At 42.6% G+C, this 14,399-nt stretch overlaps 1 protein-coding gene across 3 annotated transcripts in view; it reads right to left on the bottom strand.

The window, feature by feature from the left end:
• The window catches only part of LNX2 (ligand of numb-protein X 2), a 217,254-nt gene that overhangs the window by 57,929 nt on the left and 144,926 nt on the right, over window positions 1-14,399 (bottom strand). For all 3 annotated transcript variants that reach the window (XM_069759035.1, XM_069759036.1, XM_069759037.1), the window contains exons 4-5: window positions 7,475-7,674; window positions 1,535-1,903 (exon numbers count right to left, since the gene is read on the bottom strand). In XM_069759035.1, the coding sequence (XP_069615136.1) occupies window positions 1,535-1,903; window positions 7,475-7,674 (569 nt within the window). The remainder of the gene's footprint in view (window positions 1-1,534; window positions 1,904-7,474; window positions 7,675-14,399) is intronic.

The raw sequence follows: 14,399 nt of genomic DNA, 5'->3' as shown, positions 1-14,399 counted from the left end.
TGGGGAATTTCTCTGAGGCAAGGTAGGCTTTATTTTCTATCTCTAGGGCTAGATAGTTCTTAGGCTGTGACGAGGCGCCTAGGTCTGGTCAGGAGCGCTCCACGGCTATTTCTAGTGTGTGTGATAGGATTAGGGCTTGCGGTCAGCAGAGCTCCCACATCCCAGAGCTCGTCCTGTATGAGGTTTAACTATCAGGTCATTCCGGGTGCTCCTAACCACCAGGTCATAACAGCGGCCCTGCGCTTAGTAACCCGATGTTTACCCTGGTTACCCGGGGACTTCAGGATCGTTGGTCGCTGGAGAGCTGTCTGTGTGATAGCTCTCCAGCGACCAAACAGCGACACTGCAGCGATCGACATCGTCGGTATCGCTGCGTCGCTTAGGCTACTTTCACACTAGCGTTTTCTGCAATCCGTCACAATGCGTCGTTTTGCAGAAAAAACGCATCCTGCAAAAGTGCTTGCAGGATGCGTTTTTTCTCCATAGACTTGCATTGACGACGCATTTGCGACGGATTGCCACACGTCGCATCCGTCGAGCGACGGATGCGTCGTGCTTTTGCGGACCGTCGGGAGAAAAAAACGCTACATGTAATGTTTTTTTCTCCTGACAGACCGCTTTTTCCGACCGCGCATGCGCGGCCGGAACTCCGCCCCCACCTCCCCGCACCTTACAATGGGGCAGCGGATGCGCCGGAAAAATGCATCCGCTGCCTCCATTGTGCAATGCAGCAAACGCTAGAGTCGGAATCTCTCCCTGACGCATTGCGACGGGGAGATTCCGACGCTAGTGTGAAAGGAGCCTTAGTGTGAAGGTACCTTTACACTTTAACATTTATTTTTGTTTAAAACTATATATTTAAAATGTAACTGTCGTTTCCGGGGAACTTGAGGCGGAATGTCTGTCTCTAGCTCCTCCCTGCTTTCCCCTCTATTGAATCTTATAAGCACCAACTGTCATCTCCGATCTTAGTAATGTGAAAGTCTGTCTTCACCGAATACAGATTTTATCCATGAATGGAGTGAAAAATCAGTCCAGAAGGAAAAGGGAGCACATTTCTCTGATTATTAGCTATATTTCAAAGTTGCTTATTTTCACGTGTCCTATTGATTTATGGAATAAAAACTAAAATGATGGTTATATTTTAAGGCATATTGTCTTACACAAGTTACAATATTATTTTTTATCATTGGATCTTGTAGGCACAACATATGCAGTTTTAGCTTACTAGCATGTCTCTGACTTATTGTGAAATTTCTTTAAAGTACGGATAAGTTAGATCTTATTTAAAGTTATATTTTAATCTAAGCAAGTAATAATATACTACTAAGATAAAGCGGTATTTCACCTGTTAATCATACTCAAAGGACAACTGGCAATCACAAGATCAAAAGAGTCCAACTCTATAAGACTTACAAGAGGTTTATCATTGTGCACGGGGGAAAAAGAAAGTTTAAAAACACCGCACACAACTGAGTGTAATTTTGGGTGCAGGGGCTGATGATCTTTTACAGGATGTATCATGGTATATTACCTGGATAATCTGAGCAGCTAGTTCCGGTGTGCCATGCTTTAGATCAAGTCCATTGATTGCCAGGACGCGATCATTGCTGTGGAGTCTCCCATCCTGAGCAGCCAGTCCTCCTTCTAGGAGATCCAGAATAAAAACTCCAGATTCATCAGTTCTGCGGACAAGTTTGATGCCGAGCTGCTCATTGGTCCCCCTTTTATTTAGAGTGACATGGAAGCTTTCTTCCCTCTGTAAGTTGCTGTCCATGTGAGCTTGTGTTCTGCTTCCAAAGCGCCTCTCTCGGAGTACGGTGAGCTGGAGCACAGTACAAGGCTGAGACAGGACCACCCTGGCGTTATTATGAGATACATTGCTAATGTCGAAATTATTCACCTGAACATAAGAAAACATATTAATTAGGATCCAAAATGCGAAAAGTACGGTATGTCAACCTTTGTGACATTTTTTAACATTAACAATAATAAGATCAAGCAATTTGTCCTAAAGGGGTTGTCAATAGTCATGAACAAAAAATATCTTCAAGTCCCCGTGGCTACATGTCTCAAGGCTGTTAGACAGCCGCAACACATGCAGGGATTGTCTAACAAACAGGCGATCCCTGCATGTGTTACGGCTGTCTAATGGCCGCGAGACATGCATCCGTGGGGACTTGAACATATTTTTCGAGCATGCTGGAGACACTTGGTTGGCACCAGAGCATGCTCAGGCAACACTTTATTCGAGCACGTTCGCTCATCACTAGTTGTCAACTATTTGGTCAACCATTTTTTAGATGCCTGAGTCCTCTGAGTAAAATAAGAAAAGCTTATAATTGCCTCTTGCACTAGCGCCATTCCAGCGATGTCGTAGCTAAGTCTCCCGGCGCTCACATGACATTGTCAAGTAACCACTGCAGCCAATCAACGGTCACTGTTCGATTGCTGTTTATCAACATTTCGCTAGAGCAGACTTCTGCTCTGATGAAATAGTACAGATTGCAGCCAGCTAGCAGCAATTGATTGGCTGCAGCGCTCAAATAACATAACAATGACACATGATCGCCAGCAGGTCCAGCTCCGACATCGTTGAACAGACGATGGGATTGTTGTCCAAGTAGTGGACCACCTCTTTAAGCTTTTATATATCTCCAATACCAAGTATAGTCTGATTCTGCAGTTACACTCTCCTTCAACTGTCTCCTATGTCTTGGTATCTTACTGAATGAAAGAAGTAGGGGGATATAAGTAAGAATACAAGGAGTGAAGAACAGAATGGACACTATTGTAGGTGTTTACTATAGGCCACTTGGAGTGACTGAAGATATGGATGAACTATTTTCACATCAGATGTGTCTGTTCTCAAAAAAGTACGACATAGTGATCATGGGAGATTTTAACTATCCAGATATTTGTTGGAAATCTCTCTCAGGCAAAAGTACTGGGTCCTCAAAATTCTTATTGTCTCTTGCTGACAACTTTATCTTTCAAAAAGTAGAAGACTGATCAAGAGGATCTGAAATCTTGGACCTAATTCTTTCCAACAGGGAGGAAATGATCGAGGAAGGAATGGTGGCAGCGATGCTATCCTTGGATTTTGGATTACAAGAGGAGAAAGGCCTGCAAAGAAGATTTTAAGGTCAGACTTCAGAAAGGAAGACTTTAATGGACTCAGAAAGAGGGTAGGAAAGGTCCAAGGGCTAGATGTTCTAAAGGACAGAAATGTCCAAGAAGGATGGGAGATTTTGCTAAATTAAATTCCCACTGCACAAGCAGTAACAATGCCAAAAAGAAGGAAGAATTGGAAGCATTTAACAAGACCAGGACAGATGAACACAGAACTTAAAACACTTGATAACAAGGAAAAAAGAAATGTATATTAAATGGAAAGAGGGGCGGGCATATCTAAAGAAGAATATAATGCTGTTTGCAGGGAATGCGTTAGGAGAGCTAAAGCCAGTAATAAAGTGAGGCTTGAAAGGGAGGGCAAAATAAATACAAATGGATTTTAGGGGTATGTCAAACACAAAAGAAGTCAAAGATGCTATAGGATTTTTACAGGATGAAAAGGGTGAAGGGGTGAAAAATGATGCTGTGAAGGTCGAACTATTAAATTCCTATTTTCCATCTGTGTTCCCTAAGAAAGCAAATGTAACATCAACTGATCTTCACTGTGCCATCGAAGAAATAAAACAATCAAACAGAGTCATTTAAACAGGGAGATGGTGAGGGAACACTTAGCTAATTTACATGAATTTAAATCTCCTGGTCCAGATGAATTACATCCTAGGGTACTGAAAGAGTTAGCAAAAGAAATTGCAGAACCACTAGCCAGAATCTTTGAAAAATCTTGGAGAACAGGGGAAGTCCCAGAAGATTGGAGAAGGGCAAATGTTGTCCCTATCTTGAAAAAAGAAAAGAAAATAGAGCAAGGAAATTACAGGCCAGTGAGCCTTACTGCTATACCAGGAAAGATATTTGAACAAATTATTAAACAGCATGTATCTAAGTGGACCGCCCCCAAGGGCTAGGGGAACTCGGTACCGGGTCCTTCGGTTCTCAAGGGGGATGTCACGGTGGCTGACCCGGTCCGTGGCCCTCAGGAGGTCCATTGTAAAAGGGAAAGGTCTTTAAAGGGGTATGTTCGTGATGCCACTTGTGGTATTCGGTCAGGGTGACCGACACTGCTTAGGGGTCCACTGGGGTGATGTTATGGCAGCTAGATGGTATACCTTCCCACAGGTGAAGTGTGTCCCCAGGGCTTCCCAGTGAGTAAGATGGTGGATGGTGAAAGGCGCAGTGAAGAACGAGGACACAAGGTTGCAGTCTCTTTACCCTTTTACTGAAGGCTTCAGCATCCACAGTCCAGAGCACCAGATCGCAGGGCAGGCAGAGTCCAGCCGGTTTGGAGGCAAATCCAGTGTCCCCTTATCCAGGTGGAAATCAGTAGCCTTCTTCTAGTGCCTTGGTGCTGTAGTACCTTATTGCTAAGCCTCTCATAAGGTCCTCACAGATGTTGTAGATGTTATAGATGTTATGTCTTTCTCTCTGTCCACCTGATGGATAGGATAACCCGTATGACTGGTGGCTTGAGGCTGTTTACAGGGACTCTAGCACGCCATGGCCTCTGAGAGTTACCACCGTGCCTCCTGGGTGTGAGGTGGATCAGTAACTTGCAATTTGACTGTCCTGCCAGTCTCTGAAGTAAAGCGTAGAGATCCTTACTCCCTCGGTATTCTGGCTACCGGGATTCTGCGCCTCAGAAGGAAGCAGCCTGCTCCTGGCTGATCTCCCTCTGATGTCCTCTCCTTTGCTCTGCTTTCCTTCACGCTTGCTGTAGTATGTTCTGCTTTCTATCCATCTGTTTCCTAGGAGCTGCAGCACTTCATGCCACAGGGCTCCTCTCCCTCTGTCTTCCTAACAGGAACTGAACCCTTTCCCTCCAGATCAGGATGTTCTTATAGGGGAGTTCACCTTAAACAGGCTTAGAGCTCCCCCTTCTGGTCTGGAGTGTGAACATGTTGCATGCTTTGTGTTACCTGACAAAGAGTTCTCCTTTATTGCCTCCAAACGTAACATCACTCCCCCTAGAGGAGAATGATATTACTTCAACGACCAGGACCCTGGGGCGCTGCATAAGTCCTTGGATAAGTATACAGAAATTAACCAGAGCCAGCATGGGTTTGTAGCAAACAAGTCATGCCAGACTAAACTAATTTCCTTCTATGATGAAATCACTGACTGGGTGGATCAGGGAAATCTTGTAGATATAGTATATCTTGACTTCAGCAAAGCATTTGATAAAGTATCTCATACTATCCTTATTGAAAAAATTATCAAATATGGGATTGACAAGGCTATGGTTAGGTGAATTCATAAATGCCTCAGTGATCGTACTCAAAGAGTGGTAATAAATGGTTGCACATCCAATTGGAAAAGTGTTTCAATTGGGTAACCACAAAGTTCTGTCCTGGTGCCAGTGTTGTTCAACATTTTTATAAATGATCTAGATAAGGGAACTGAAGGTAAACTAATTAAATTTGCAGATGATGCAAAGCTAGGAGGGATAGCTAACACTAGAGAACACAGAAAAAGGATTAAAAAAGATCTAGATATGCTTGCACAATGGGCTGGGACTAATAGAATGGTATTTAACGGGGAGAAATGCAAGATTTTACCTCTGGGCACGAAACACTAAAATTACATCTACAGAATGGGAGGAATAGAACTAAGCAACAGCACGTGAGAAAAAGACTTGAGTATACTAATAGATCTCAGACAGCACATGAGTCAACATTGTTATGCAGCCGCAAAAAAGTGAAACACAGTTCTAGGATGTGTTAAGAGAAGCTTAGGGTCTAGATCTCGTGAAGTAATTATCTTTGGCCAGACCTCATCTGGAATAATGTGTCCAGTTCTGGGTACCACATTTTAAAATACATAAAAAAAACTGGAGCAAGTTAACAGAAGAGATACCAGGATGGTGCGAACTTTGTCCTACAAAGAACGGTTATATCTAGAAATGTTTAGCTTGCAAAAAAGAAGGCTAAGAGGAGACTTAATAGCTGTCTACAAATATGTGAAGGGATGTCACAGTGTAGAGGGATCATCCGTATTCTCATTTGCACATGGAAACACTAGAAGCAATGAAGTGAAACTGAAAGGGGAAAGACACAGATTAGATATTAGAAAAAACTTTTTGAAAATGAGGGTGATCAATGAATGGAACAGGCTGCTACGAACTTGGTGAGTTCTCCTTCAATGGAAGTCTTAAAAAAAAAAGAGGCTGGAAAGTCATCTGAGATGGTTTAGTGAATCCTGCATTGAGCAGTGGGTTGAACATCACGACCCTGGAGGTCCCTTCTAACTTTAACATATTATGATTTTATAGAAAGTATGATTGCACGATCAGACTACATAAAATTTGTCAGTAGTTTGTTATTATGGAGACACATTGGTCTGTAGTAAACACAGAGTCAAACAGAGATTAGTTTAGTTAAATTCTGCACGATCCTGAAAGAAATAATGTTGTGCTATGACCCATCGCATAAAAAATGATGGAGTTATGCTGCTTCAAGGAGGATAATATCTAATACAGAGATGTAACAAGGCACCATGCTTGAAGAGCTTACATATCTATGGCAAAAAGCTGCAGAGCCTCCATGCAACCTCCTGCCCATGGCTCTGTCTATTATGTAATTATGTGGGTGGCTCCAGCACAAAGTTGCAAACACCACCTCAGCGTTGGTACATTGCTGGTCAGCTATGTCATTTAAAGGGGTATCCTGGACTAGAAAAAAATCTTTCTATAAGATGCAGCTCTGCTGTTGTCCATGAACTGTGGCTATGTAGGAGCTGCAACACCTAGCACTGCCAATGTACAAGAAGCGTTGCTGTTCTTGGGGGGCAAAAAACAGACTTTTTTTGATCTTGGATAACCCCTTTAAAGGGTTATTCCCATAGTTTTTTTTCTATAGAGTTTGTAAGCACTGGTTTAAAGCCGGCCAGTACTAATGGAGCTTGTTGTTTTCTCCTATTCCAGGCCAGATTCAGTGTAGTGCTTACAAGCTAGACAACAGTGGTGGTCGGTCTCCTAGGCAACGGGCTGTCAGCAAAAATGTTATTATCTCAACAGCGACTTCAAATTTTAATAAACAGTAAATTGCAAAAGTGCTTGTTTTTTTTTCAAAGCATACCCAACAACACTCATTTATGAAGACAGCAACAGCCCTTTAACAAGGATGGATTTCTAAGACGATGAGCGTCGCCTCTTCCAGGAAGCTGCCATTTGTTTTTTCCCTGTTTTTGTTTTCTTCATACCATTATTATTATTGAGACAGATGTTATCCAACACAGCAACGTTAGGAACTGGGAACTATTTAAAGCCCAGACATCAGCAGACTCCATCGACCAGAGAATACAGAGCAATTAATAACAACTATTTACACTGTGGCATGTTTTCTCTTACTTGAAGTATTTGGTCACCAGCCAAGAGTCTCCCATCTCGGGCAATGATGCCATCACGATATATTTCCTGTATGACGATGTTTATTAAAGGGGTCTCATTACCGCCGACGATGCTGATCCCCAGCTCGATGTATGGGTTGCATCGGTGTATTTCAATGGTAGTGATTTCTCCTTCAGGCAGGCTAGCTGGGGGATGCAAAGCTGTCCAGTACACAAACAAAAACACAACAATATCAATATGATGCTTACGGTTCAGTGCCGTCCCGATCAATACACTGCAGAGATCAATACTACTCCGCATGCTGCATCACAGCTATACATTATGGACGAGAAGCGACTCAAGAAACATCTCAGTGGTTCATGTGCAGTGGTAACAAGTTGTATTATCGCCCAAAAATTATCAAATCACCCCAAAAATTATCAAATCACCCATGTAAGCAACATATCTTACTCTCCAGCCTAAAATTAAAAATTTATTATACACTTAGATGGCATTGTCTCCTGTGACTACAAACCATTTCTTTACTCATCTGTATATATCACACATTATATACAGTATACGTTTTTTTCCGATACAGTAAGTTTGACCATTAAACTTTCTCATATTCTATTTTCTTTGGACAACCAACAAGACTGTCCGCAGTCCCAGTTGTCCGGATATACTGTCCTAGATCCTTTTACACAGGGTTTTTGGGTGAACTTTAAATTGGAATTTAATAAATATTGTTTTTAAGAGAATATATATTAACTTTTTTGAATATTCCCTTATATATCTACTACGTCCAGATTTTTGTGAACAGTTAAGCAAGTTGTAGATGAAATGATCTTTAAAAGGCCTAAAGTTACAGATGATGCATTTCCTTTGTATTTTAGGCAAAAAAAAGGCTGTCAGTACGTCAGGCCGACGGTTTGCGACGGCCCCGTACCGACGGAAGTGTGAAAGTAGCCTTAGCAGGAAAGAAGCTGCAGAAAAAAGCATGTTTTCCTTGTTTTTTTTGTTGCTGCGGTTTTGGCATGCTAGATTTGTATCTTGTGCCTGCTGATAAAGTTTAGTGTAAAAAAAAAAAAAGTCCTAGTCTATAGACTGAGGTTTTGCCACTAAAAACGCAGCAAAACCAGATTTCTGCATTTTTGTTGCGTTTTTTTTACCATGCATTCATTCCAATGGGTGAAAAACGCTGAACAAACGCTGAAAGATGTGACACGCTCCATGTGCAAAAAAACATGCAAAGTACAAAATACTGATGACAATAAACCAATGAGTGTGCATGAGATTTCTGAAAATCTCATAGACTTTGCTGGTACTGTAAAACACAGCTAAAAATTTGCATAAAAATCGCAGCAAAAGCGACTGGTGAGAACGTAGCCTAAAACTTTCAGCTTGCACCTTTTGAGGTAGTCTATTGTGTGATTTTATCCTCATCAGTCCACAGGACTTGTTTCCAAAATGCATCAGGCTTGTTTAGATGTTCTTTTGCATACTTCTGATGCTGAATTTTATGGTGGAGACACAGAAGAGGAATTCTTCTAATGACTCTCCCATGAAGGCAATATTTGCGCAGGTGTCTGTGAACAGTAGAGGAATGTACCACAACTCCAGCATCTGCTAAATCTTTCTGAAGGTCTTTTGCAGTCAAGAGGGGGTTCTGATTTGCCTCTCTAGTAGGGTTGAGCGACCTTGACTTTTTTAGGGTCGAGCCGGCTATCTCAAAAGTCGAGTCGAGTGAAATCGGCCGATTATGGCGAAAAGTCGAGGATCGACCGAAACCCAATGCAAAGCCAATGGGATTATTATTATTTTTTTTTTCTCTCTCTCTCTCTCTCTCTCTCTCTCTCTCCCCTCCGTCCGTCCCTGAACTGAAAAGCTGGTGTTACACAGTGCAAATCGCTACAGCGCACAAGCGACAACATGGCGATAGGCGTCCACGCCCCTAAGACCTATGTCATCACTCTGCCCACGCCCCTTCATTGGCTGAAAAAAATGGCGCCAAGCGCGTCATACGAAACGCGACTTTGGCGCGAAAGTCGCGTACCGCATGGCCGACCCCACACAGGGATCGGGTCGGGTTTCATGAAACCTGACTTTGCCAAAAGTCGGCGACTTTTGAAAATGAACGATCCGTTTCGCTCAACCCTACTCTCTAGCAATCCTACGAGCAGCTCTCACTGAAAATGTGCTTGGTCTTCCAGACCTTATCTTGACCTCCACTGTTCCTGTTTACTGCAATTCCTTAATTACATTTTGAACTGAGGAAAAGTCAACTTGAAAACTCTTTGCTATTTTCTTATAGTTCTCCTGCCCTGTGGGTCGCCACCATTTTCATTTTCATTTGCTGTTTTTAGGCACAAGGTTAGAAGGGGCTGGGTTTTTATAAAGCTGGAAAATTGCATCACTTGTCGTTTCCTATCAATGATAGTGAACAAGCCATAACATTAACAGGCAAATTAAGGTCTGAACTTTTGCATCAGCCCATTTTGCTTTTTGCAATTTTTAAAATGTAAAAAATGACAATATATACACTGCTCAAAAAAATAAAGGGAACACTAAAATACCAGATCCTAGATATCTCTGAATGAAATATTCCAGTTGCAAATTTGTATTCATTGCATAGTGGAGTGTGTTCAGAACAAAAAAACATAACAATTATCAATGTAAATCAAAATGAATATCCCATGGAGGTCTGGATTTGGAGCGATACTCAAAATCAAAGTGGAAAATCAAATTACAGGCTGATCCAACTTCAGTCGAAATGCCTCATGACAAGGAAAAGATGCTCAGTAGTGTGTGTGGTCCCCACATACATGTATGACCTCCCTACTCTACAACGCCTGGGCATGCTCCTGATGAGGCGGCGGATGGTCTCCTGAGGGATCTCCTCCCAGACCTGGAATAAAGCATCCACCAACTCCTCGAAAGTCTGTGGTGCAATGTGACGTTGGTGGATGGAGCGAGACATGATGTCCCAGATGTGCTCAATCGGATTCAGGTCTGGGGAATGGGCGGGTCAGTCCATAGCTTCAATGCCTTCATCTTGCAGGAACTGCTGACACACTCAAGCCACATGAGGTCTGGCATTGTGCTGCATTAGGAGGAACCCAGGGCCAACTGCACCAGCATATGGTCTCACAAGGGGTCTGAGGATCTCATCTCGGTACCTAATGGCAATCAAGCCACCTCTGGCAAGCACATGGAGGGCTGTGCGGCCCTCCAAGAAATGCCACCCCACACCATTACTGTAGCAGGCAGCAGATCGCTCTCCATGGCATCTCCAGACTCTGTCACATGTGCTCAGTGTGAACCTGCTTTCATCTGTGAAGAGCACAGGGCGCCAGTGGCGAATTTACCAATCCTGGTGTTCTGTGGCAAATGCCAAGCGTCCTGCACGCTGTTGGGCTGTGAGCACAGCCCCCACCTGTGGACGTCAGGCACTCAGACCATCCTCATGGAGTCGGTTTCTAACCATTTGTGCAGACACATGTACATTTGTGGCCTGCTGGAGGTGAATTTGCAGGGCTCTGGCAGTGCTCCTCCTGTTCCTCCTTGCACAAAGGCTTAGATAGCGGTCCTGCTGCTGGGTTGTTGACCTCCTACGGCCCTCTCCACGTCTCCTGGTGTACTGGCCTGTCTCCTGGTAGCGGCTCCAGCCTCTGGACACTATGCTGACACACAACAAACCTTCTTGCCACAGCTGGCATTGATGTGCCATCCTGGATGAGCTGCACTACCTGAGCCACTTGTGTGGGTTGTAGAGTCCGTCTCATGCTACCACGAGTGTGAAAGCACAGCCAACATTCAAAAGTGACCAAAACATCAGCCAGAAAGCATTGGTACTGAGATGTGGTCTGCGGTCCCTACCTGCAGAACCACTCCTTTATTGAGGGTGTCTTGATAATTGCCAATAATTTCCATCTGTTGTCTATTCCATTTGTACAACCGCATGTGAATTTGATTGTCAATCAGTGTGGCTTCCTAAGTGGACAGTTTGATTTCACAAAAGTTTGATTTACTTGGAGTTATATTCTGTTGTTTAAGTGTTCCCTTTGGGGTTTTTTTGAGCAGTGTATATATATATTGTGCCTAAAATACAAAGAAAATGTGTCATCTTTAATTTTAGGCCTTTTAGAAATCATTTCACCTTCCACTTTCTCAACTGTTTACAACAACAGTAATTTTGACCAGGGGTACCAAGATATTTACATGTCACTGTATTTATGGCAAGTGGTAGGTCCTCTTGAAAAGGGTTGTGCCGCCTTTGTAAGTGTTCCTAGCTGAAGCTACAGCTCAGTAATATATCACTGCACCTTATAGGCTTTAGAAGGTTAACATCTTTCTGTCCATGTAAAGATTGAGTAACGTAAACCAAATAAATGATCCACATAATTATGAAGAGATGATTTCTTTTCCCTGAGAATTTACTGATTCAGCCCAATTATAGATCACACAGCAAGTTTATGTAGTATATTCCAGGAAAGCCCAGCGACTAATGACTCCCCAGAAACATAAGGACAGTATAATTTATTAGCAATATATAAAATTAAATAGAGCCAGTAGGAACGGGTTTATTGCAGGTATAGTGAGAGCTCTGTAGGGTATTTATGAATTTCTTGGACAGCACAGGATAAAACATAATGTGAAGTGGAAATCCGAACTGATTTTCACACTGGTGGAATAAAACTGTATGCATCAGGTTTGATGAGATCATGTAATGATAGTTTGGAAGGTTGCAAACTCCAGATTTTTATGCAATTACTGTAATGATATAGTAACATATAGTAACATTTTATACAGTATTTCTGGGAAGGATTTATCATTTAGAAAATTAATTAGGAAAACTCGTTTTGGGCTTTTATTTTTGGAGTGAACTACAGGATGGTAGTGAGGTGGTTCACTCTTTCCAGCCGGGTCTTACAAGTGGCCCATGGCCACAGATCTCATTTAAAAACCCTGCAGCAAAGGTTGGGTGTGTTAGTGTTGGTTTGCAAGCTACAGAGCAGGTGGCTCTGCAACATCTGGCTTATGTGTGCAGTCAACACAGAGCCAAGGGAAGCAAACGACTGGTGCCCCTCGGCGTGACACGGTGGTACAGTAGCCCACAGCAACCGGTCTTGGATACGGACTGTTTTGACACCTCACTGTTTTGATGCTCTGGCTGCGATCTGGAGGACACCGTTTACTTTTCATTTGTGAGTTTGGACATTAAAGACATTGGCTTTGAACTTTTCTGTGGTCCCTGCCTATCTGTTGCACTGCACCAAATCCGCTGCACTACAGGCCCGCATATTGTTCTTGCACAGGGGCCTCTTCTGTCGGTGTCCGCTTCTGAATTGGACCCTCACCAATCAATATAACATGACTTACTTTAGTGGAAAAATTCCTTTAAGATGTGATTCTGGACATGTTCTTTATAATTTGGTAGGTCCTTTCCTTTAATACCCCTGGAGAGACTAAAAAAGACCTGGAACAACTACTTCAATGAGACCCGTTAGGATAATTTTACTACTGGATCCAACTAAAAATAGTATCTGTACTGCAGTAATCCAATTTACCAGAGCTGAAAAATCAAGCTTTGAAGTCACATGTACAATAAATTAGCCTGGAATTGCATTGGGGGACATGTTGACACCCTCTCACTAATTTTTATGGACACGCCCCTAGTGCACCTCTAAGTTAATCTGCATATGATTTCAACGCTCAATACCTCAGCTCTGGCACATCGGATTAATACAAGACAGGCATCTTTTTTTTTTTTTTAAAGCACAAGGACTTTTACACTATCAGTTTCAAAAGTAAAATCATCCTAAGGGCAGGTGCAGACAGCCATATTATCATTCCTAGTGTGATCTGAAGAAACATCGGATCACACCCAGATATATGTTAGTATAAGAGGCCGTGCACAAGTCCAATTTTTTTTTTCTTTGGCAGAGACTGCCCGAGGAAAAAAAATTACTGCATGTCAGAGTTTGAGCCAATATTCGAATGACACTTGTCCATGCAAGTCAATGAGTCTGCGGAAAACATCGGACTGCACAGTATGGTCTTTAGAGTGTGGGAGTAAACCGGAGAACCCAGAGGAAACCCACGCAAATACGGGGAGAACATACAAGCTCCTTGCAGATGTTGTCCTTGGTGGAATTTTAACTCAGGACCCCAGCGCTACAAAGCAACAGTGCTAACCACTGAGCCAGCGTAAACTTTCTCTGGCGCTCATGCTCAGTTTTTCCAGAAGTGGCTGGAGTTTAGCAGAAGGAGAAGGCCACGTTTACTGTAGTTTGTTCCAGAATTTACCCGTTGCTTTGTTGCTGTAATTCTCACCTAACAGCATTGCTTTTAAGGAAGGATTTGGCACCTAAGACCGCACATGGAGTCCTGTACAGAAATCCATAGTTTGCTAATTAGCCTCTGAGCCTTGAGCATGAGGCCTTAGGCCTTCGAGTCTTTTTGCTTAGTTTCTGGAGCAGAAACTGAGCGGAAACTCAAAGTTTTGAGATTTATAGCATGATTTTGAAAGTTTACACTTTGAGTTGAATCAAAGTGTAAACTTTCAAAATCATGCTCTAAATCTCAAAACTCATCAAAACTTTGAGTTTCCGCTCAGTTTCTTCTCCGAAAACACTTTTTGCAATTTTACCACAAATTGACGGACCAAACTTTATTGAGAAAATATGGTAAAAATATTGGTGACTCTTGCCAGTTCTTTTAACCTCAGGACCTGTGGACCTATTCAGTGGTGTCTTTTGTGCTGCTTGTATTCGGCTTTAATGGTTTTTTGTGTAGATGAGGAAATCTCAGCAGTTGCTGTTATTCGGTAATTGCATTTCCCCTGTCTTTCAATCAGTAGAAGTCAAGGTCAAGTCCTCTTTGTTCTCTCCCTTCCTGTTTTATGTTGTAGAGTTATATATTTAGTCATTCATGATGAGGGAAAAGC

This window comes from Ranitomeya imitator, chromosome 3 (genome assembly GCF_032444005.1).
Source record: "Ranitomeya imitator isolate aRanImi1 chromosome 3, aRanImi1.pri, whole genome shotgun sequence".
NCBI classification, from domain to species: domain Eukaryota; kingdom Metazoa; phylum Chordata; class Amphibia; order Anura; family Dendrobatidae; genus Ranitomeya; species Ranitomeya imitator.
Note: the sequence above shows the minus strand (reverse complement) of the source record. Positions and strands in the feature narration are given on the sequence as shown.